The sequence below is a fragment of the Elephas maximus genome, chromosome 2 (assembly GCF_024166365.1).
Source record: "Elephas maximus indicus isolate mEleMax1 chromosome 2, mEleMax1 primary haplotype, whole genome shotgun sequence".
In the NCBI taxonomy this organism is placed as follows: Eukaryota; Metazoa; Chordata; class Mammalia; order Proboscidea; family Elephantidae; genus Elephas; species Elephas maximus.
This window is the reverse complement of record NC_064820.1, coordinates 167,059,152-167,084,396: the sequence shown is the minus strand read 5'-3', so window position 1 is coordinate 167,084,396 and position 25,245 is coordinate 167,059,152. Positions and strand designations below refer to the sequence as shown.

The 25,245-nt window shown below is 42.0% G+C and overlaps 1 protein-coding gene across 1 annotated transcript in view; it reads right to left on the bottom strand.

Annotated features, from left to right (window-relative positions):
• Nucleotides 1-25,245, bottom strand: part of SLC36A1 (solute carrier family 36 member 1) — a 61,160-nt gene that overhangs the window by 7,112 nt on the left and 28,803 nt on the right. The window contains exons 7-10 of the mRNA XM_049874152.1: nucleotides 24,963-25,181; nucleotides 16,626-16,724; nucleotides 13,046-13,212; nucleotides 8,425-8,594 (exon numbers count right to left, since the gene is read on the bottom strand). Of these exons, the coding sequence (XP_049730109.1) occupies nucleotides 8,425-8,594; nucleotides 13,046-13,212; nucleotides 16,626-16,724; nucleotides 24,963-25,181 (655 nt within the window). The remainder of the gene's footprint in view (nucleotides 1-8,424; nucleotides 8,595-13,045; nucleotides 13,213-16,625; nucleotides 16,725-24,962; nucleotides 25,182-25,245) is intronic.

The following is a 25,245-nucleotide window of genomic DNA, read 5'->3' as shown; positions in this document are numbered from 1 at the left end:
GATGATCTCTGGAGTCTCATCCAACTTAGACATCTCAGGGAACTGTAAGATGCAGTTTTAGTCACTTAGGAATGTATCTAGGCGATGTCCCTCAGCTCACTGGCAAACTACGCAACGTGTGGGTTGCTCAAGAAGAGGCAGAGCTGGGCACTGGGATTCCCTTCTGGGAACACGTGACTCTGTCAAAAACGTAGCTTCTAGCCCACCTGGTTTTGTACCATTAAAGGGAGTCTGATCAATCCTCCGGTGCCAGATCCTGTTCTCCACAGATGCTCAAGCCAGCTCAAGAGAAGGAAATCCACTTTTATCAGAGGAACTGAGCACCTGGCAGGAGATGAGTGCAGAGAGCCGGCCGGCCCCACCCTGCTCCCCAAGTCAGCCATCTTCTCCTCAGACTCTGCCATTAACCTGGGAGGGCACATGGGCACTTCGTGACGCGGGTTAAGTGGAGTCAGAGACGTGCTCCACTCTGATAAGAGTTAAGTGGAATCAGAAGCTTGTTTGGTCAGAACCTTTACTCAGAGCAGACAGAGATCTTCCACTCCATCACCATATTTTAAAAGCTGGCCTTTGTTTTTAATCCAAAGGATAAACAAGATGTTCTTGCTTGATAATTTCCTAATAGAGATTCAAAAACAGACAAACTTTTCTCTTAAAGCCAGGACCACAGGCTGCAAAAAGGGGCGCCTCTTCCTGATCTAGCTTAGCCAAATACTACAACTGCACCCTAAATAAAGCTGAGAGTAAAGAAAGATAATGGGGGCTGGGGTCAAGAAAAGTACACCTCCCACTAACCTGGGGTGGTGGGGAGAAGAAGGGTCCCCCACCAAATCAGTATAAATCCCCAAAGGTGAAAAGGAAGGGATATCTGTTTTGCCACCCTGCAAACAGCTTTAATTCTGGAGGCAGGTATCAGCTATTAGGAGAAACACTTTTTTCCCAAGATGGGGGGGTGGGGGGGGGTGGGCAAATAAGACCCCTCTAGCAATAAACATCTGTATTCTGTGAGTTCAAGCCCCCTAGAAAGAGCAAATCAAGAGGTAAAGATTTCAGGAAGCAGCCAACTGGGCATACCCCCTCCCAGCACTCCTTCCTCCCCATCCCCCAAGACCCCTACTTGGAAGAGGAAGCCAGGTGTTTCCACGTGGTTGCTCCAGAGCTTAGCTGCAGCACGCACAGCAAGTGGGGCTGAGGACCACCGGACTGGACCGCACGATTAGTCAAGAGGGCCCCAATGGTATTACAACACACTTCTCCTGTGGGTTAAGAGACTCTAAAAACACGATCTTGCAGATACTGAAGCAACATGAGGCAAACGGTCACGTTCAAAGGAGGAACTGACTGGAATTCTGCAGCCTGTGGTTTTGGACCAGCAGTAGAAGAAGCAGAATTATTCACAAGACAAGCAAAAAGCAATTAAAAGAACACACACTTCCAGAAATACCTTGGACGCATGCAGCTCCTTTGCCTGGAAGCTCTTTCTTCTGTTTTATTACGATGGATGCCAGTAAAGCCCCACATATTACTTTTCAATGTCTAAAAATCTGCCTTGAAAATTAACAATACTCTTGGACAAAATATATAATTTCATTTAGGCAGGGGTATAAATAAACAAGGTTGGAAATTTGAACCCACCCAGTGATACCATAAAAAAAGGTCTGGCAATGTGCTTCCATAAAGATTATAGCCAAATACCATTACTGAACATTTGGATCAAAGGTTCTATAGATGAATCCTGATCAAAAGAGAGAAAATGGCCACAGTAGTCAAAACAGCCTGGTACTGGTACAACAACAAACACATAGACCAATGGGACAGAATCAAGAACCCAGGTGTAAATTCATCCATCTATGAGCAGTTGACATTTGACAAAGGGCCAAAGTCTGTTAAATGGGGAAAAGATAGTCTCTTTAACAAATGGTGCTGGCATAGTTGGATGTTCATCTGAAAAAAATGAAACAAGATCCATACTTCACACCATGCACAAAAACTAACTCAAAACGGATCAAAGACCTAAATGTAAAATCTAAAACGACAAAGATCACAGAAGAAAAAATAGGGACAATGCTAGGGACCCTAATACATGGCTTAAATAGTATACAAACCATAACTAACAATGCACGAACACCAGAGAAGAAGCTAGATAACTGGAGCTCCTAAAAATTAAACACGTATGCTCATCAAAAGACTTTACCAAAAGAGTAAAAAGAGAACCTGCAGACTGGGAAAAAAAATTTTGGAAACAACATATCCAACAAGAATCTAATCTCTAAAATCTATAAATACTTCAACATCTCAACAACAAAAAGACAAATAATCCAATTAAAAAATGGGAAAAGGTTATGAACAGACTTTTCACCAAAGAAGACATTCAGGTGGCTGGCAGATACATGAGGAAATGCTTGCAATCTTTAGCCATTAGAGAAATAGAAATCAAATCTACAATGAGATACCATCTCATCCCAACAATACTGGCACTAATCCAAAAAGTGCAAAATAACAAATGTTGGAGAGGTTTTGAGTAGACTGGAACTCTTATACATCGCTTGTGGGAATGTAAAATGGTGCAACCACTTTGGAAAACTATATTGCACTTCCTTAAAAAGCTAGAAATAGAAATATCATTTGACCCAGGAATCCCACTCTTAGGAATATACCCTAGAAAAAGAAAAACCATCACACAAACAGACATATGCACACCCATGTTCATTGCAGCACCATTCACAATAGCAAAAAGATGGAAACAACATAAATATCCATCAGCAAATAAATGGATAAACAAATTATGGTACATAAACACAATGGAATACTAGGCAACGATAAAGAGCAATGCTGAATCCTCAAAACATCTCACAACATGGATGAATCTCGAGGGCATTATTCTGAGTGAAATAAGTCAGTCAAAAAAGGACAGATATTGTATGAAACCATTATTATGAGAGCTCCTGAAAAGGTTTACACATAGAAAAAAACATTCTTTGATACTTATGAGGGGAGGGAGGAGGAGGAGAAATCACTGACTAGATAGTAGATAAGTGTCAACTTCGGTGAAGGGAAGGACAGCACACAATATAGGGGAAGTCAGCACAACTGGACCAAAGCAAAACCATAGAAGTTTCCTAGACACATCCAAACACTTTGAGGAACCAAGAAGCTGACACTGGGGGCTGGGGACCATGGTCTTGGGGAATATCTAGGTCAACTGGCATAACATAGTTCATAAAGAAAATGTTCTGCATCCCACTTTGGTGAGTAGTGTCTGGGGTCTTAAAAGCTTGTAAGTGGCCATTTAAGATATATTTATTGATCCCATCCCTTCCAAAGCAAAGAATGAATGAAGAACACCAACCTAACGTAACCTGTTGCTGTCGAGTCAATTCAGACTTATAGCGACCCTATAGGACAAAGCAGAACTGTCCCATAGAGTTTCCAAGGAGGGGCTGGTGGAATCGAACTGCTGACCTTTTTGTTAGCAGCTGTAGCTCTTAACTACTACTCCACCAAGGTTTCCAAAGAACACCAAAGACACAAGGAAAATATTAGCCCAAAGGACTAAAGGACCACATGAACTAGAGACTTCACCAGCCTGAGAACAGAAGAACTAGATGGTGCCCAGCTACCACCAATGACTGCTGTGACAGGGATCACAACAGAGTCCCAGACACAACAGGAAAAAAATGTAGAACAGAATTCAAATTCATGGAAAAAGACCAGATTTACTGATCAGACAGAGACTGGAGAAACCCCCGAAACTATGGTCCCTGGACACTCTACTAACCCAGGACTGAAACCATTCCTGAAACCCACTTTTCAGACAAAGATTAGACAGGTCTATAAAACAAAACAAAATAAAACAAAAAAACACATGTGAGGAACGTCCTTCTTAGTTCAATCAAATATACGAGACCAAATTGTCAACTTCTGTCTAAAAGCAAGACAAGAAGGCAGGAAGGGACAGGAACTGGACAAGCAGATACAGGAAACCTGGGGTGGAAAGTGGGAGCATGCTGTCACATTGTAGGGACTGCAACCAATGTCACAAAACAATATGTGCATAAAATTTTGAATGAGAAATTAACTTGAACTGTAAACTTTCAGCTAAAGCACAACAAAATTAAAAAAAAAAAAAAAAGTGGGGAGGGAGGCAGAACAGAATTTCAAATTCTTGTGGACTCCAGACTTTTTGAAGCCATGAAGGTTGAATGAACCCCTGAAACTACTGCCCTGAATCTTTAAACCTTAAACCAAAAATATTTACTGAAGTCTTCTTAAAACCCAACAATAGTTTAGCCTAACTAGTAAAAAATGTCTGCGTTGAGCGTCATGCTCTTCTAAGAGCTATCAGTATGGGATCTAATTGACAACAGCAACTTGAAAGGTTAGATAGGAACCTCATGGGGCTGTGAATTTATGCTAATGGGGGAGGAACAACTCAGAAGAGGAGGGCGAGAACAGCTGTACAACTCAAAGACTGTAGTCAATGTCACTAAATGGTACAAGTAGAAACTGCTGAATTGGTGTGCGTGTGTGTGTTGCTGTGTATATTCTCAATAACAACAACAGATTACAGCCAAAAAACCTCATGGGGCACAGACTACTCTGAAACATATGGGGTGGCCATGAGATAGAATCAACTTGATGACCATGGGTTTGGCTTTGGGTATAAATAAAAAAAGCAATACAAAAGCAAGGGAAACGATCTACAAGTCCAACACTGAAGGAATAGTTTAGAAAACACGACCCAGCAATACAATGGAATATGATGCTGCCGTGAAAATATTTAGGGAGCCCTGGTGGCACAGGGGTTAAGCACCCAGCCGCTAACTAAAAGGTCAGCAGTTTGAACTCACAAGCCACTCCATGGGAGAAAGATGTGACAATCTGCTTTTGTAAAGATTTACAGCCCTGGACGCCCTGTAGGGCAGTCCTACTCTGTCCTCTAAGGTCGCTTCTTCCGTGGGTCCTCTGGGTGGACTCAACCGCCAACTTTTCTGTACTTAACTGAAGTAAGACGCCTCACATGGCAAATGCCACAGAGAATTGGTAGGAGAATCACTGAAGGACAAATTAGTGCCTCTAGGAATCCAAACAAACTAGTCATCTCCCACCTCCTGACTCCTCATGAGGCCAGCCTCTCCTTCCACATAAGCTCTAGACATAAGGGGACCTGTTAAGTCTGCATTCCAAAAATACGAGCTGGAGGTAAATGCCGTCCCATGTGAAATCATAACAAAGTAAGCACCATTCTATGAAATGTTCACTCTCCCTTCCCTTCCCCGCCAACAGGCCAAAATGAAGCATCAAGAAGTAGACACCAGCTATGATCATCTTTGGGGGTGCCAGTAGCGGTGAGAAGGCTGAATTCTAAGTGGAAAAAAATGGGGCTGGACCAAATCTCCCTGCTCCCCTTAGTGAGGGAAGGTGAGAGGGAGAGAAGGAAAGGCTGGGGAACAGACAGGAAAGCTCCAGAAATAGCAATGACCTAGCTGCAATTACAATTCACGGGCATAAGTGAAACCAATCATTTACATCAGAAATCTAAAATCCTGTACCAATCAACCTTATGCCAAAAGGTCTGAAGGAATACAGGAAAAAGAACAAAATGAACTCACAAAGACACATTTAAAATTGGTGCGACACTGGAATGCCTTTACTGAATCCCACAGTTACTTCAAAGTCTCCAGGGATGATGTTGAGAAGCCAGAGTGCTCAGAGATGAAGGGGCTGCCTTCTTGAGCCGGATGACAATGCAAAGCTAAATTACAACAGATCACAGGAGATGGGGGAAAATGCCGAATGTTCTTGAAGATCAAAAGCAGCTCGTGTCTTTAAGCATCATGCTGTGCAAGGGAGATGAGACCCACAGGCAGAGCCAGGAAAAGCAAAAAAAAATCAAGAGGCATCTAAGGATAATGCCAGGTTTATGTATCAGAGACCGCTGCCTCCTGTGGGGCATAGCAGAGAGACACCTGGCAGAAGGCAAGCCATATGCTACTGGAGACTAAGACAGGCTTGAGGAAAATGGGGCAGGGGGAGGAATCCGGTCCCGCATCACTGCTCCAGCCCTCCAGGGCAGGGAGAAGGAGCTGTGTGGACAGCTACACCACATTTTACTGACAGACCTACTTTACCTAGGGGGGCCACTTTGAGAAAAGTGAGTTATGCAAGCCACCCCATTCTTTCTTCCAATTCCCTTCGGATTCAAGAACTGAGGTTTTGAGAGTTGACACAAAAACATGGTACACAGAGAAGCTGTCTCAACACTCAGAGCTAATCCGTAGATGTAGGTAGGAAACATACATATCTGAATCAATCCATCTAGGGCTGCCGGCAGAGGGCAGGATTAAAATCAAGAGTCCAGGCATCCTATTTTGCCAGCACTCAGTAAGGCAATTTGCTAGAAAAGCAAGTTATCTCACGCTCCCTCCTTTTCTGTTGCCCCAGGACCAGCAGCTTGCCTTTAGACAGCCCTGGGCACTGGATCAGTCGGTGCATAGAGTGGGCTGTTTCTACAGGCTCATCTAGGAGAGGGCCCAAATGTCTGCCAAACAAAAGCTACAAAGTAGAAGCCGGATTCTTAGTTAGGATCATCTCTCTAGGGCTGGCAAATCTGAGATGTCCACACTCCTCCACAAATCCTTAGAGGAGTGCGCCCCAGGATTAAGTCAGAAGGGTACAGAAGGCCTTCACTTTGCCCACAGAGGTCCAGACACTGGCCTTCCGCCCACTATCCCTGAAGAAAAATGAAGAAAACAATTGCAGGTGGCTTGAAGAGGTCTGTTTTGGGATAGGCCTGAGTCTGCTTCTCGCTTTTTGCTCAGGTAGATGCAAAGAAAGGATAGCCTCTTGCCTGCCCTTCTCTTGCTAGCTGTCAGCTAATAAAGCCATTTCTGATTTCCCAGACTATGAGCAAATGGCAGACAACATTCACATTTTTCACTGCTGAAACATACCATTCTGACTCAATTAAAAAATCAGAGACCGGTCTTTATTCCAAAGATAGAAGCTCAGACTGAATAATTTAAGGAAATTCCCAGGGAAGTCTCAATACAGTAATCAAAAAGGTTCCTGTCTGCAAAGAACAAACTTGAAGAAATAAATAAAGCCAAATATGGCGAGAAAAGAGAAATTTATGACTCAACATTTCAATTTGGAAAGCAACTGCAAATTTTCTAGAAATTTAAATTAGATATAAATAGGCCAATATGTTCAAGGGTTCTCTATTCTACCAATCCACAAAAAGTGAGTTTAAAAAAATTTTTTTTATTTTTTAATTTAGACCAGTTTCAACCAATAGCAAAAAGGGTGACATCCTATCTCTTAATTCACAGCCCTTGGGGGTTGGGGTGAGAGAAGGGGAATAAAACACGAAGTGATAAATCAAACACCTAGATTAATCAAAAGAAACTTTCTAAGATACACATTTAGTAAAGGTAAACACTAAAAAAAACCTTAAACAGTATTAGACAGGCTCAAAATGATATCTCAGGAAAAGACTGCCACACTAGAGAAACTATTATTTGACAAAACAAACAAACTTTCACCCTCTGTGAAAGTACCCTATACTCATTAAGGATATGGGTGAAATGACTCTCTCCCAGGCTTTTACCCTATTTTATATGGGACAGTTATTGTACATCTTTACTCTGAATTATCACCACCCCCACAGTGTTTTATACGGTATCTATAAACTACTCTGTCCTCTACAGTGTAAAAAAGCCTGTTGCTGCCGAGTTGACTCAGGGCAAGCCCGCATAAGTCAGAGTAGAACTGGGCTTCATAGGGCTTTCAGTGGCTGATTTTTTTTTTTTTTAATTAGATTGTTTAGCAGCTGAGCACCTTAACCACTGTGCCACCAGGGCTCTACCTCCTTTATGGGGGAAAAAAAAAAAACATTGCTGTCGAGTCGATTCCAACTCAGTAACCCTACAGGACAGAGCAGAACTGCTCCACAGGGTTTCCAAGGAGTGGCTGCTGGATTCCAACTGCCAACCTTTTGGCTGTAGCTCTTAAACCACTGCAACCACCAGGGCTCCAACTCCTTTGGAGGACCAAAAAACCCCACATCTGATGCTGTCAAGTCAATTCCAACTCAGAGTGACCCTACAGGACAGAGAAGAACTGCCCCATATGGCTTCCAAGGAGTGGCTGGTGGATCTGAACTGCCGACCTTTTGGTTAGCAGCTATAGCTCTTAATCACTGCACTACCAGGGCTCCATATAATTAATTCACTTAAGATGACTTCAACCACCTGGCTGTACCTCAGCTCTGAAACTGAGACAATGTACCAAGATTTCTGCTCACATAGTACAGGCAGCTTCACCACAACACACACACACACTCTGTCTCTCTCTCTCTCATGAAAGCACTAGGGACTGGGCGTCCTTTGGGAAAAAACAAACAAGGCAATTGTCTTTACTCACATGTCAGGCAGACCAGGACTGTGCGGATGAAGAGGTCTACCACTAACTCACAATGCTCTGGCACTCGAGACACAAAAAAGGGGATGATGATCTCCGCGGGGACGTAGAACTGGAGGGCGTAGGTGAAGAAGATGCCAATGGAGTAGAGCAGCTTGACCGACTGGTACAACCTGCAGAGAGAGCCGAGATACTCTCAAAAGCCTGCAAGTTGGCCCCATTACAAACTTGGCAATGCCTCTCGAAGTTACAAACGCACACGTCTAGGAATGTATCCTGAAGACACACTTGCACACGTGCACACAAACTTACACTCAAAATACTTCACTGCATCATTAAGCACGAAAGACTGAAAACAGCTTACATGCTAATAAATAGGGAAGCAGTTAAATAAGTCACGGTGTCCCCATGCATCTGTTAACAAGTATGAGACAGAACTCAACTTGCTGATACAGAACCATCTCCACGATACACTGTTAAGTGAACAAAAAAAAAAAGGAAAACGAGGGTGAAAACGACCCCGCCAACCACTTGATTATGTTTTTGCAGATACTGAACATCTCCATGAGGAAAACACAAGGAACCGGTAACATGGTTGTCTCTGAAATGGAAAGCTGTGGAAGTGGGGACCAAGGGAGGGGGTGGGAACTTAGTTTTCTCTGTATACCCTTTCAACAATTAGAATCTTTACCATAGGCATATATCCTTTCATAAATAAAAACAATTGAAAATAAAATTAAAGTGTAACAAGCCTACTGATATCTTTCTCATCCAATTCAGTACTCCCATGAGTTAGATGGTGACCACACAGGACCCTGTAGAAGGTGCTGAATCCACCTTTCCATCCCATTACAGCTGCCTTCCCACCATCACTTCATGTGTAGCCTCTCAGCAAGGCCACTGGCTCACCAGGGGATATTCCTTTTATCACCCCAGTGCCTAGGACTGTGCCCAGGGTAGACAAACGTCTGTGACCGGTAAGTACTTATAGATTTGACTTGACCCTTAAAGGGAAGGGCCACTCTGCTCTTAAGTACAGCCCCACCTCATGAATTAAGCAGAGAGAAACATCTGACCTCCCTTGATAGAAATCTATTTAAACGTAGCAGTTATATTTTGTGTATAACGTGCATTGAGCTTCTCTGTTGTTGAACTTAATACCTAGATTTTCTTATGCTATAAGCAGGCGACCAGGTACCACTCGCCGTGGAGTCAATTCAACTCATGGTGGCCCCTTGTGTGTCAGAGCAGAGCTGTGCTCTATAGGATTTTCAATGGCTGGTTTTTAGGAAGCAGATTGCCAGGCCTTTCTTCCCAGGCCTCTAGGTGGACTCAAACCTCCAACCTTTCAGTGAGCAGCCAAGCACGTTAACCATCTGCACCATTCAGGGACCACCATAAGCAGGAAAACACCCTGTGAAAGGCTGCGTTTGGTAAAAAGGTTTTACTTGCTCCAGCAACAGATAATAAAAACTCTTTTGAGAATACCAGCTGGTGGGTGCCTCTATAATTAGACTCAGCGCATCGCCAAAGGCTTCTGTTGTGCTGGGAAGTCTGGAGTCAGGATAGTTATCTACGAGAGCCAAATAAAGCGCACCCTAACGGCGGCAGGACAATTATGGCAGCTGTGTATGGGTGTCAGAGGAAAGAAGACGGGTGCTCAGCTGTGGCTTCAGAATATGTGGGCTGCTTCTGCTACTCCCCATCCATTTATTTTCTGGGGAAAGGCGACACAGTTACACCCAGCTACCAGTTACACCCAGCTACCACCTGCCTGTCCCTCTTGAAAGGCAGGGGCACTTTGAAATGTAAAAAAAGGCACCAGAGGGAAAGAGAAGGAATGGCTGTTTCTGAAAACAATGGCCCATTTCAGGGCTCCCCTTGGCTGGCGATGCAGCAAACTTAGCCCCTAGGGCCCTGCTGGTGAGGGCAAGGCTAAATATCGATATGATGCTTAAATATTTTTCTCAATTCTGTCTTTGCCCAAAGTCTCACCGATCAGAGCTCTAAAAACCATACCCAGGCAGATGACTCAGGCTGCACTGAAAGGTGGCTCTGACCCCCAGGACAGCCAGCAAGCTTCTCAGTGTCTGCTAACAGCTGCTTTCCACAAGGAAATGTTTAATTGTCAAAACAGAACTGTTCCTTAGGACACACCCTGTGATAGCTAGCTTTTTAGGAAACATTTCAGCACGTTTCAACATTTCCTTACAATGCATTAACCAACAGTTAATGTTATGGATTGGATTGTGGTTCCCCCGCAAAAATATAAGTTGTAAATCCTAACCTCTAAGGCTGTGGTTATAATCCCACCTGGGAATGGGTTGTCTTTTGTCATGGACTGAATTATGTTCCCCCAAAAATGTGTTTATCGACTTGGTTAGGCCATGATTCCCAGTATTGTGTGGTTGCCCTCCATTTTATGATTATAATTTTATGTTAAAAGGATTAGGGTCAGATTGTAACACTACCCTTACTCAGGTCACCTCCCTGATCCAATGTAAAGGGAGTTTCTCTGGGGTGTGGCCTGCACCACCTTTTATCTCTTAAGAGATAAAAATAAAGAGAAGCAAGTAGAGAGTGGGGGACCTCACAGCACCAAGAAAGCAGCACCAGGAGCAGAGCGTGTCCTTTGGACACGGGGTCCCTGTGCCTGAGATGCTCCTTGACCATGGGAAGATTGAGGACAAGGACCTTCCTCCAGAGCCGATAGAGAGGAAAGCCTTCCCCTGGAGCTGACACCCTGAATGTGGACTTGTAACCTACTAGACTGTAAGAAAATTAATTTCTCTTTGTTAAAGCCACCCACTTGTGGTGTTTCTGTTATAGCAGCACTAGATGACTAAGACATCTTTGTAAAGTTAATGAGACAGGATTAGCATAGGGTGTGTTTTAAGTCAATCTCTTTTGAGAAATAAGATTAAATAAGCAAGCGAGAGACACAGAGGTGGGGGAAGAGAGATGACAAGCCACATGAGGACTGCCCAGCAGCAGCAGCTCAGAAGAGTTAAGGATATTCCTCCAGAACTGACAGAGTGAGAAAGCCTTCTCCTAGAGTCGGCACCCTGAATTCAGACTTCTAGCCTCCTAAACTGTTAGAAGATAAACTTCTGTTTGTTAAAGTCACCCACTTGTGCTATTTTGTTATAGCAGCACCAGATAACTAGGGCAGTTACTAAGAGTGAAGCACAAAAGGCTCCCGATATCCCCAATCCACCATCAGATGCGCTCTCCTTCAAATCAGACCTATGACTGCCCAGGGAGAGACACAGCAGATGCCGGTAACCAAACGCAGATTTTTCCCTCCTCTTCCCAACTATTGGACTTATTTAAGGTGAATGGAATGGATACTTGGACCTTCCAGGGTCAGGATTTCCAGGAAGAAGTGGCTTATCACTTTGCTACAACCAAAAGATTCAGTATCAGCCTCCGTGGGAATTACTGCATCTAACACACAGAATCAAGTTCAAGGGAGCAGCCCATTAATCCATACACGTGTATGGCATTACAGTGTTCTTCCTCGTATATATAATTTGGTCTCCATAACAATCCTGGGGGGAAGAAATAATCATACTTGGTTCCCAGAAGAGAGAACTAAGGCAGTGAGAGGCTAAGTGACCTGTCCAAGGCCACACAACTAGAACGTGGCAGAAGCAGGCCTGAAGCCCAATCTTCTAAACTAAGACACCTCCATTCCCTATACCCCAGCTGCCTCCTGATAACATCGTTATATTTATAAAATAATTCACAGTCTCAAAGTTTAGTCCTCCTTTCCATTCAAAAATCTCCCACGGTGAGTGTTGTGTGCCAGGCATTGTGCCAGACACTGGGATACAAGGTGAACAAGATTGTTCCTGCCCTCACAGAGCTTACAGTTTAGGGAGGTCACAGTACAAGTAAACAGGCAATGATGGCACAATGGAGGAAGAACTAGGGCAGCACAGCACAGGGTGCTATGGGAGCACAAAGAAGGGGCATTGGACCCAGACTTAAAGCTCTGGGGATGGAGTGTCAAGAGAAAGTTTCTTAAAATGAGTGAACTAATCTAAGCCCTCCTGGCTGAGTAGGAATTAGGTGGAGATGGGGCTACAGCAGGACAGGCCTTGGCAGCTGTGTTAAGGGTTTTGTCTTTATCTTAGGAGCAAATGGAAATTTAATAAGGAATACATGATCAGACTGAGAGCAGTGAGGTGAAGAACAGTTAGGGAAGGGGTAAGGCTGTGGCTCCAGTCCGCAGGTGGGGAGATGGGCAGCAGTGAGGAGGCCTGGGGGATGGCTGCGGTGGGCTGATTTAAGAAAGAATTAGGTGTCTACACAGGATCAAATTGACAACAGCAACGTGAAAGGTGAGACAGGAAGCTTAGGGGGCAGTGAGTTTCTGTTAATGGTGGAGGAACAATTTGGAAAAGGGGAGTAAGAATAATTGTACAACTTGAATAAAATCAATGTTACTGAATTGTACATGCAGAAATTCTTGAACTGGTGTATGTTTTGCTGTGTATATTTTCAACAATAAACATTAAAAAAAAAAAAAGATAATTAGGAAGCAGAATTCACATTAGGATTCATTACTTTCTTAAAATCTCCAGCGCTCCCAGGCATCCTTCCATCCGTCCCCACGTACCAGCAGTTGGGCAGATTGAGGGTTATACTGCCTTGAACGTGAGCTCCAAACTGCAGGTACCCCAGACACCCCAGGCTGATGTAGAGGGCGGTGACGATGCTCATCCCCCCGTACAGGATGAGGGGGAATTTCCGAGGATCCTTCATTTTGTTTTCCAGGGGCAGAACCTATGAAAGGGCAGTGAGAGAAGAGAGAAAGCACTGAAAAAAAAAAGCAAAATTAAGGCCAACAACAACAAAAAATTAACATCCTCAAAAAAAAAAAAAGTAACTTTTTTATCCCCAGGGTTCCCCAAAAGCACAGACCAACAAATGATCAAAGTTGTTTCATTACAGCTTATACTCTCAGGAGCTAGAGAGGGTCCTAGAGCCCACTGCCTGAGCCCAGAAGTCCTAAGATGTAAAGGTGGGGCAGGACAAGGGCCCAGGACTCCCGGCCAGGCCAGTGCTCTGTTTTCCTGCTGTAGGATCCCTGTTGGGTGGAGGTGCCCTTCGCCCCATGAATAAGTCACATGGTAACCAGGAGGTCCTCTCTTACCATGCCTGCCTGGCCTGAAAGGGAACGGGATGCTGTGACGGCACAGGTTGGCTATACCCAGCTGAGATCACAGCTCCCTGCTAATCTGTCCAAAGAATGAGAAATGCAGGTCAAGGAAAAGCACCACTATAGTTCACAGAAACAATGTCCTTCCCTTAGTAGAGACAGGCACCAGTGGAGGCCTGTTAAATGGGTGAGTTAGAGAAACTGAGGCCCTGGAGGTAGCATGACTTAATAGGCGTCTTAGACTCAGGTCTATAACAAAGCCCCATTTCCAGAGTCCTATTTCAAACCATGGATCCTCGTTGCCATCTTCTTCGTAACAAAGGGCATTCTTTAACTTCAGCTCAAGCAAAGAAAAACCCAAACCAAACCAAACCTATTGCCATCGAGTTAATTCTGACTCACAGTGACCCTATAAGGGTAGAACTGCCCTATAGGGTTTCCAAGGCTGTCATCTTCATAGAAGCAGACTGCCACATCTGTCTCCTGTGGAGCGGCTGGTGGGTTCAAACCACTGACCTTCTGGTTAGCAGCAGAGTACTTTAACCACTGCACCACCAGGGCTCCTAGCAAAGAAAAGGCCCCCTTATAAAGATAAATTCATTTAGGAACAAAGCAAATGGCAGGTGTCACCATGATGATGTTCACAAATGGTATCAACTGGCTCTGGTACATCTGACAAGGAAAATCAACACAGCAATGTCTACCCGACAAACTACCTTAGACTCATCATTACATCTTTTTCCTTGAGTGCCTGCAACCCTGAAGGAGAGTGGTCTATGCCAGCCACACCCCTGCACACAGCTGGTGCCAGGACCCATGGGGCACCATAACTCTCATTCCCTTCACCCTCAGTGTCTCATCCACCCTCCGCCACCCGCACCAGCTCAAGGTCTCAAGCTTCAGTTAATCCACATCAACTAGAAGTTTCTACATTCATCCTTCAGTTTCCTTCACATTAAGAGTATGTCCTCTATGTTCTGTCAGACCTCGCATAGCAGGATACACAATGAATACATCACCAGCAGCTGGGCACCTCACCCTGACCCACTGAAAACCTTTCAATATGAATCTAAGAGTCCTAATAGCAATGTTCCCTCCTATTGTAAAAATAGGAAACACAAAGAAGTCTTGAAGGAAGGGATAATGATGTTTACATAATGACTCTGTATTCAATCACTGACTAATGAAATAAAGCAAAGAACAACTTCTGCACAGTACCGTTAGGGAAAACTGATAAATTTAGTACAATGTTCCTTGACAACACAGGGTCTCCAACATCTCTCCACCCTTACTCAACCTCTTCTTTTAAGGCTAAGTACTTGGAACAGTTTCTCACTGCTGAAATTCAGGCCCATTCAGGCCTCCACCCCAGCAGCAGGCAAGCCATTTGTGTTTGTGAATCAGGGTGAAACAGGCTTCAAGGGCAAAGAGAAAGGTAGATTGTCTTCAGAACAATCAAGGGTTTGCACTCCAGCATGACCTAAGAGTGACAGTTCACTCGGAAAGCCTACCCCATGGTGTTAGAGCCTCAACACATGCCTTCAAAACCACCAGGGTGGTTCCCAGTATTTTTTTTTTTTAAACAACTTTATTGAGGTGCACTGTACATACCATAAAATCCACCAGTTTTAAGTGTACAATTCAATATTTTTAGTATATTTACCCAGCTGTACAGGCATCACCATAATCTAATTTTAGAACATATTCAGCACCCCCATAAGATCCCTAATGCCCAGTCACAGTTAATTTATCTCCCCAGCCTCAGGTAACTACTAGCATACTTTCTGTCTCTACAGATTTGTCTTTCCTGGACAGTTCACATTTATGGGGTTATATAAATATGTGATCTTCTGCATCTGGCTTCTTTCACTCAGCATAATGTTTTTGAGGTTCATCCATGTTCTAGCATGTAACATTATTTCATTCCTTTTTATTACTAAGTAGTATTCTGTTGTATGGCTGTGTCCCATATTTTTTGTATCAATTCACCAGTTGATGGACAATTGGGTTGTTTCTACTTTGGGATTATTACAATAATGCTATGAATATTTGCATGTGTATGTAAATCTTTGTGAGAACATGTTTTTATTGCTGGGAATATGGTAAACTCATGTCTAAAGTATAAGGAAACTGCCCAACTGTTTTCCAAAATGGCTGTACCATTTCACATTCCCATGAGCAATGTAATGAGGGTTCCAGTTTCTCCATATCCTCACCAACGTTTGTTATTGTCTTTTTGATTAAAGCCATTTTACTGGGTGTGAAATGGGATTCCTCAGTATTTTGACCAAAAAAATTTTTGCCTGGCTTCTAGATTTTCATAAAAGTATAAAAGGTGACAGGGAAATCAAACAAGAAAAAAAGGAATGCCATGGAAGGAGAAGGATCCTCCCACTTCCCCAGCTCTTGGCCAACAGAGGGAACAATTTTCCTCAGAGAAGAACTCTGGACCTTTATTATGAAAAATATAAATTAAATTAAATTAGATACAACTGAGTGGCAGCTTCTCTTTAGGAGAATGAGGTGAGGTCATAGCAACGATGGTGGAAAGCTGGGCCAGAAGTACAGGCGGCTCATTTACACATAGAAAATATAGTACATAAATGTTCTATGACAGAGAAATTATTTATACATTTATTAATTTAATAATAAAATCAGCAATACTGTAAATAAAAATAGAAATTCAGTTAATGGTTACCATGTGTCACGGATGGTGCAAAGCACTTTACACATACCATCTTATTTAATCGTAACAACGACTAATTATGAGGCTCACTTTTCAGAAGCAACGAAAGCTCAGAAAGCTTCTAAGTGTGCAGTGGAGGGGTTTTCTACGTAAACATTTAAAAATTACATACTTTACCTTCAAAAATTAGAGTTAGAAAACAGAAATGGAAATCCATGAAACACTGTTCATTAACTGGCCAGAAAGCCTCAGAAGATAACTTTTAACAGCATTTCCTTAGCATTCCTGGAAGCAGACTGGAAAGCCAAGGGCAGAGAGAACACTCAGCTCAAATCACAGTGCAACTCTTACCATCCCGATGCCTTCAAATGCAAAAATGGCTGTGCCGAAGAACAGAGGGTAGGTATTCCAGGGTGCCACCAAAGGGAGGTGACTGGGGTTTGGGATCTTCTGAAAGAGAGAAAACAGAAAAAAAAATCTTTACAGAAATTCTAGATCTGAACCCGAAGTCAGAGGTCATACCTTTTCCTAAATCCAAGATTCTCTAAAGGGAGAAAGTGTGATATGTGGCATATGAATTGGAGATGTGAAAGCTTTATACTTTTTTCCCTTCAGGCTGAGAAAACCCCACTGGCTTTGGTGAAAGACTAGCCCAATGTTTTATAAAAAACTCAAATGTTAGAGCTTGTGTAAAAATAGTCACATTATTTTACTCAACCCCAGAAATTTAGTACAAGAAGAAAAAAAAATCGAAATATGAAAAAAGTTGAAGATATGTAACAAAGTTACTGAAAACAACCTAAATGCCCCCAAACAAGTGAAATGGTTAAGTACGTTACCGTGCCTCAACTACACCGCAGAATATCATGTACTCTTAAAATTTAAAAGTAAAAACTGGAATAACTAAATAGCGCATGAAAAACTGCTTATGAAATAATATTGAGAAAAATATTTTTTTATGATTTATATATTCACTATGATGACAATTAGATAAACACTCCACATAAAGCTGGAAGAAAAACCACGTTTTCAGATTAACTCTTTTTCTTTTCTCTTTTTTTTTTTTGTTTCCATCAATGAGTTTGTACACCTGAAAAATATTATCAATGGACATATGGACTCTTTTTAAAAATAGCCAAGGGAACATTAAAAAAAAAAATCAGGCAAATAAAAAAACCAAGGTAACTGTTAACTGCAGGAACCATGTAGGATTATCTAAGCAAGGAAGCTCAGTCACAGATCCTACCTGGCTCACCACTGATCAACTGTCACCAGTGACAGTCAGCCTTGAGGGAGCAGGTGGGGGTGGAGAGGGCGGTGCAGAGGTTGTTGTCTGGGACTGAGACCATTCATCTGGGACTGAGACTTGACAGCAACCCTAGTTTCCATCCTAACCCTTTATCATGGCAACTACCATAGTCCAACTGCCTGCAGCGGTTAAATACTACATGAGGATGTGTGTGCATGTTTAGCAAGGTGGGTTCAGTCACTTTGTCTTTTAAAAGGCCACTGGAGTGTGAGAAGGAGCCTTGGTGGTGCAGTGGCTAAAGTGCTCGGCTGCTAACCAAAAGGCTGGCAGTTCAAACCCACCAGCAGCTCTGTGGACGAAAGATGTGGCAGTCTGCTTCCATAAAGATTACAGCTTTAGAAACTCTGTAGTTCTACCCTGCTATGAGTCAGAATCGACTCCATGGCAATGGTCTGGGAAGTATGAGAGCTCTAACTACAAAGTTATGTACAAAGGTCGAATCATGAAATTACGATTTTAATCATCCTTTCTTGTTTTGACTGAATTTGCCAGAGGTGAGGAAAGAAATCTCTGGAATGGGTACTCATGCGTTTACAGGCCCTCTTTTCCAGTCCCATAAGAAATGGGACATGGAAGGCTATCTATTTTACACTGTTTTTTTTTTTTTTTTTTAATTGTGCTTTAAGTGAAAGTTTATAATTCAAATCAGGTTTCTCATACAAAAACTGATACACACATTGTTATATGATCCTAATTGCGCTCCCTATAATGTGACAGCAACGTCTCCTCTCCACCTTGTATTTCCTGAGTCCATTCAACCAGCTCCTGTGGCCCTCTGCCTTCTCTTCTCACCTCCGGACAGGAGCTGCCCACTTAGTCTCATGTGTCTACTTGAGCTGAGAAGCACACTCCTCATCAGTATCATTTTATGTCTTACAGTCCAGTCTAATCTTTGTCTGAAGAACTGGCTTCTGGAATGTTTTCAGTTTTGGGCTAACAGAGAGTCCAGGGGCCATGTTTTTGGGGTCCCTCCAGTCTCCGTCAAACCATTAAGTCTGGGTTTTTTTTTTTTTTTACTAGAATTTGAGCTCTGCACTCCACTTTTCTCCTGTCCCATCAGGGACTCTCTGCTGTGTTCCCTGTCTGGGTGGTCATTGATGGTAGCCGGGCACCCCCTAATTTTTCTGGTCTCAGGCTGATGGAGTCTCTGGCTTATGTAGCCCTTCGGTCTCTTGGGCTCATATTTTCCTTGTGTCTTTGGTGTTCTTCATTCTTCTTTGCTCCAGGTGGGTTGGGACCAATTCATGCATCTTAGATGGCCACTTTCTAGCTTATAAGACCCCAGACACCACTCACCAAAGTGGGATGCAGAACATTTTCCTTTTTTTTTTTTAACTGTGCTTTAAGTGAAAGTTTACAAATCAAGTCAGTCTCTCGTACAAAAGCTTATACACACCTTGCTGTGTACTTCTAGCTGCTCTCCCCCTGATGAGACAGCACACTCCTCCTCTCCACCCTGCATTCCCTGTGACCATTCAACCAGCTCCTGTCCCCCTCTGTCTTCTTATCTCACCTCCAGACAGGAGCTGCCCACATAGTCTCATGTGTCTACTTAGCCAAGAAGCTCACTCTTCACCAGTATCATTTTCTGTATTATCATCCAGTTGGCTTCAGGAATGGTTCCAGTCTTGGGCTAACAGAGGGTCTGGGGGCCATAACCTCTGGGGTCCCTCTAGTCTCAGTCACACCACTAAGTCTGGTCTTTTTATGAGAATTTGAGGCCTGCATCCCACTGTTCTCCTGCTCCATCATGGATTCTCCATTGTTTTCTCTGTCAGGGCAGTCATCAGCAGTAGCCGGGCACTATCTAGTTCTTCTGGTCTCAGGCTGACGTAGTCTCTGGTTTATGTGGCCCTTTCTGTTCCTTGGGCTCATATTTACCTTGTGTCTCTGGTATTCTTCATTCTCCTTTGCTCCAGGTGAGTTGAGGCCAATTGATGCATCTTAGATGGCCGCTTGCTAGCATTTTAAGACCCCAGGCACCACTCACCAAAGTGGGATGCGAAACGTTTTCTTAATATATTTTGTTAAGCCAGTTGACCTAGATGTTCCCTGAAACCATGGTCCCCAGACCCCCATCCCTGCTACTCTGGCCTTCAAAGCATTTTGTTGTATTCAGGAAAGTTCTTAGCTTTTCGTTTAGTCCAGTTGTGCTGACCATCATCACTGTATTGTGTGTTGCCTTTCCCTTCACCTAAAATAGTTCTTAAAAAAAAAAAAATTTTTTTTTCACCATCTAGTTAATACCCCTCTCCCTTCCTCCCCACCCTCGTAACCATCAAAGAATATTTTCTTCTGTGTTTAAACTTTATTTCTAGAGTTCTTATAGTAGTGGTCTCATACAATATTTGTCTTTTTGCAACTAATTTCACTCAGCATAATGCCTTCCAGATTCCTCCACGTAATAAGATGTTTCACCAATTCATCATTGTTCTTAACTGTTGTATAGTATTCCATTATGTGAATATATCATAATTTATTTATCCATTCATCCATTGACGGGCACCTTGTTTGCTTCCATCTCTTTGCTACTGTGAACAGTGCTGCAATGAACATGGGTGTGTATATATCTGTTCGTGTGAGGGCTCTTATTTCTCTAGGATATATTTATTCCAAGGAGTGGGATTGCCGGATCATATGGTAGTTCTATTTCTGGCTTTTTAAAGAAGCATCAAGTCAATTTCCAAAGTGGTTGTACCATTTTACATTCCCACCAGCAGTGTAGATGTCTTCCAGTCTCTCCACAACCTCTCCAACATTTATTGTGTTTTTTTTGATTAATGCCAGCCTTGTTGGGGTGAGATGGTATCTCGTTGTAGTTTTGATTTGCATTTCTCTAATGGCTAATGATTGTGAGCATTTCCTCATGTATCTGTTAGCCACCTGAATGTCTTCTTTGGTGACGTACCTCTTCATATCCTTTGCCCATTTTTTAATTCGGTTACTTGTGTTTTTGTTGTTGAGGTTTTGCAGGATCTTGTAGGTTTTAGATATCAGACCCTGATCAGATCTGTCGTAGCCAAAATTTTTTTTCCAGTCTGTACGTTGTCTTTTTACTCTTTTGGTGAAGTCTTTTGATAAGCGTTTAAGTGTTCAGTTTTTAGGAGCTCCCAGTTATCTAGTTTCTCTTCTGGTGTTTGTGCATTGTTAGTAATGTTTTGTATACTGTTTATGTGATGTATTAGGGCTCCTAGCATTATTCCTATTTTTTCTTCCATGATCTTTACCATTTTAGATGTTATATTTAGATCTTTGATCCATTTTGAGTTCATTTTTGTGCATGGTGTGAGATATGGGTCTCGTTTCATTTTTTGCAGATGGATATCCAGTTGTGCCAGCACCATTTGTTAAAGAGACTGTCTTTTCCCCAGTTAATGGACTTTTGGCCTTTGTCAAATATCAGCTGCTCATAAGTGGATGAATTTACGTCTGGATTCTCAATTCTGTTCCATTGGTCTATGTATCTCTTGTTGTACCAGTACCAGGCTGTTTTGACTACCGTGGTGGTATATATAATGGGTTCTAAAATCAGGTAGCGTGAGGCTTCCCACTTTACTCTTCTTCTTCAGTAATGCTTTATTTATCTGGGGCCTCTTCCCTTTGCATTTGAATTGGGATTGTGTTTTATCTGTAGATCACTTTGGGTAAAAAAACATTTTCACAATGTTGAGTCTTCCTACCCATGAGCAAGGTATATTTTTCCACCTATGTAGGTCCCTTGGTTTCTTGCAGTAGTGTCTCGTAGTTTCCTTTGTATAGGTCTTTTACATCTCTGGTTAGATACATTCCAAAATATTATGTTCTTGGGGGCTGTTGTCAATGGTATTGATTCGGTGATTTCCACTTCACTGATCTCTTTGTTGGTGTAGAGGGGTCCAGCGGATTTTTGTATGTTCACCTTGTATCCTCATACTTTGGTGAACTCTTCTATTAGTTCCAGTAGTTCTCTTGTGGATTCTTCAGGGTTTTTTGTATATAAGATCATATCATCTGCAAATAGAGACACTTTTACTTCTTCCTTACCAATTTGGATGCCCTTTATTTCTTTTTCTAGCCTAACTGCTCTGGCTAGGAACTCTAGCACAATGTTGAATAAGAGTGGTGATCAAGGGCATCCTTGCCTGGTTCCCGTTCTCAAGCGGAATGTTTTCAGACTCTCTCCATTGAGGATGATGCTGGCTGTTAGCTTTATATAAATGTCCTTTATGACATTGAATTTCCCTTCTATTCCTATTTGCTGAGAGTTTTTTTATCATGAATCGGTGTTGAACTTTGCCAAATGCCTTTTCTGCATCAATTTATAAGATCATGTGGTTCTTGTTTTTTGTTTTATTTATGTGACTGACTACACTGACTGTTTTTCTAATGTTGAACCATCTCTGCATACCTGGTATGAATCCCACTTGGTCATGATGAATTATTATTTTCATATGTTGTTGAATTCTATTGGCTAGAATTTTGCTGAGAATTCTTGCGTCTAAGTTCATGAGGGATATTGGTCTGTAATTCTCTTTTTTTGTGGTGTCTTTATCTGGTTTTGGTATCAGGGTTATGCTGGCTTCACAGAATGAGTTTGGGAATATTCCATCCTCTTCTATGCTCTGAAATACCTTTAATAGTAGTGGTGTTAACTTTTCTCTGACAGTTTGGTAGAATTCTCCAGTGAAGCTGTCAGGGCCAGGGCTTTTTTTGTTGAGAGTTTTTAAATTACCTTTTAAATCTCTTCTTTTGTTAAAGGTTCATTTAGTTCTTCTACCTCTGTTTGTGTTAGTTTAGGTAGTCAGTGTGTTTCTAGAAATTTGTCCATTTCCTCTAGGTTTTTAAATTTGTTAGAGTACGATTTTTCATAGTATTCTCTTATGATTCTTTTAATTTCAGTTGGGTCTGTTGTGATACCACCCTTCTCATTCTTATTCGGGTTATTTGCTTCCTCTCCTGTTTTTCCTTTGTCAGTTTGGCCAATGGTTTATTGATTTTGTTAATCTTTTCAAAGAGCCAGCTTTTGGTCTTGTTAACTCTTTCAATTGTTTCTCTATTCTCTATTTCATTTAATTCTGCTCTAATTTTTATTATTGGCTTTCTTCTGGTGCCTGAGGACTTCTTTTGCTGCTTGTTCTCTTTCTATTTGTTCAAGTTGTAGGGTTAATACTTTGATTTTGGCCCTTTCTTCCTTTTGGATGTGCGCATTTATTGCTATAAATTGACCTCTCAGCATTGCTTTTGCTGTGTCCCAAAGGCTCTGGTAGGATGTGTTTTCATTCTCATTCGATTCTGTGAATTTCTTTATTCCATCCTTAACTTCCTCCATAACCCAATAGTTTTTTAGCAAGGTGTTGTTTAGTTTCCATGTGTTTGATTTTTTTTTTTCCTTGCTTTTTCTGTTATTGATTTCTACTTTTATGGCTTTATGGTCAGAAAAGATGCTTTGTAATATTTCTTTGCTTCAGATTCTGTTAAGGCTTGCTTTGTGGCCTAATATGTGGTCTATTCTGGAGAATGTTCCATGTGCGTTGGAAAAGAAGGTATATTTACCTGCTGTTGGGTGCAGTGTTCTGTATATGTCTATGAGGTTAAGTTGGTTGATTATTTTATGCTTTTAAAAACACTCATGCAAAAGAAGAGTCAATATCTGCCACCCATCTGACTTAGCATGATAAGGAAAAATCAGTAAATGATCACTGAGTACAATGCTAATTTAAATTCATTGTATCATTTCCTCAGTACAGGAAATGACCCACTGTTCTCCTGGAAACCACATCAGCAAGTAACTGGGTCGCTGCAAAGCAGGCTGTGTGGAAATGAGGAACTGCTCACCTGTCAGAGTGACTTGAATGAAACCAATCACTATACCCAGTGTTGGCTACAGCAAGAAAATGGACACTCGTACATACCGGGAGAGGGGGTACATAGAAAATGGATGGATAGCTTTTGGAAAAAGCAACTTAGGACTATAAAATGTTCAGAAGTGTATGCTCATTGGCAATTTCACTTCTAGATAAATATCTTAGAGAAGTATTTATACATGTCTACAAGGAAGAATTTATAAGAATACCTACTGTCATAATACTGAAATAATACTAAAAATTGTAAATGTCCTGACACTGTAATACTATACAGCAATTAAAAAGAATATGATAGAGCCAGGAGGTCAACATGGAAGGCACTGTCAGGATAAAAAGCAAGGTAGATGAGCAATGCATAGAACAACAACAGTAAAAAAAGTTATGTCAAAAACACACAAAACAAACTGTATATTTCTCTCTACACTCACATAGTGTGTAAATGCATTCACACAGTCTGGAAGCAGATAGACCAATCAGACATAATGGTTACTGAGAGGAGGAGACTCCACTTGAGAGCGTGGTATTCAAGAGGTACTTGGGTTGTATATATTTTAATGAGTATGTATTTATGAATTGGAATCCCTGGGTGGTACAGTTAACATGCCCAGCTGCTAACTGCAAGGCTGGAAGTTCAAGTCTACCCAGAGGTGCCTTCAAAGAAAGGCCTGGTGATCTACTTCCAAAAAAATCTGAGTAGAACTGTGCTCCACTGAAAATACTTAAGGAGCACAGTTCTACTCTGGCCTGGAGTTGGAACTGACTCGACAGCAACTGGTTATTTATGGATTATTTAGGTAATCAGATTTAAGTACCTTTTTTATAAAGGTATGCTTTTTTGCTTCTGCTCTCACTCTTTTTTCAAATCTTGACCAAAAACATTGTCTTTTCCACAAATAACCAGTGCTTAAAGGCACATTTTTCTCAGTCAAGTCTTCTACTCCTCCATATGCAAATATCCTTTCTGTATGCTACCCCACAGACCTGCCTGTCCACATGGGCTAAGGGAAGGGTGACCAATAACTGCATCTATAATTTTTACAAATAAATATAAAACTGGAGTTGGTAAAAAATTACTTTATCTGAATATAGGTAAGAAAAGTTGATTTTTATCTTAATAATTTCTCTCTGATTTTTATTTTCATCTTAATATTTTTTCTCTATTTTCCAAGTTTATACAACAACCGTGCATTAACTACTTAATCAGAAAAATGTCTAAATCAGTGATCTCAATGGGGGTGATTTTTCCCCTCAGGGAACACTTGGGAATGTCTGGAGATGCTTTTGGTAGTCACAGTTGGTGGAGTATGCTACAGGCATCTAATGGGTAGAGACCAGGGATGCTGCTAAACATCCTACAATACACAGGATAGGCTCCACAAGAAAGACTTATCTGGTCCAAATGTCAATAGTGCCAAGATGGAGAAATCTTAGCCTAAATATTTAACACACAAGGAATATATACCTACTTACATTCTGATTGTTTTGTTTGTTCCTTTGATTATTGAACGGAGGCCGGGGAAGAACCTGGGCTCCTACCTGCACAATGAACTGGTAGATCATGACCAGGCTGACCAGCATGGTGATGTTGGCCAACAGGGAGAAGACAGACAGGGCTCGGAGGTTCCTGATGAAAACCAACAGCACCAGGAAGGGCAGGAGGCTGAGCATGTAGAGTCGTGAGTCCATGGTGGGTGTCAGAATCACTGTCTCATTGTTGTGGCAGTTGTTGGTGGTCCCGTTTGCTGCTTCTATCACCTACAGTAAGGAAAAGAGGAAAAGCCTCTTAAACAACAAAGGCTAGTGAGCCACCCACTGGAAG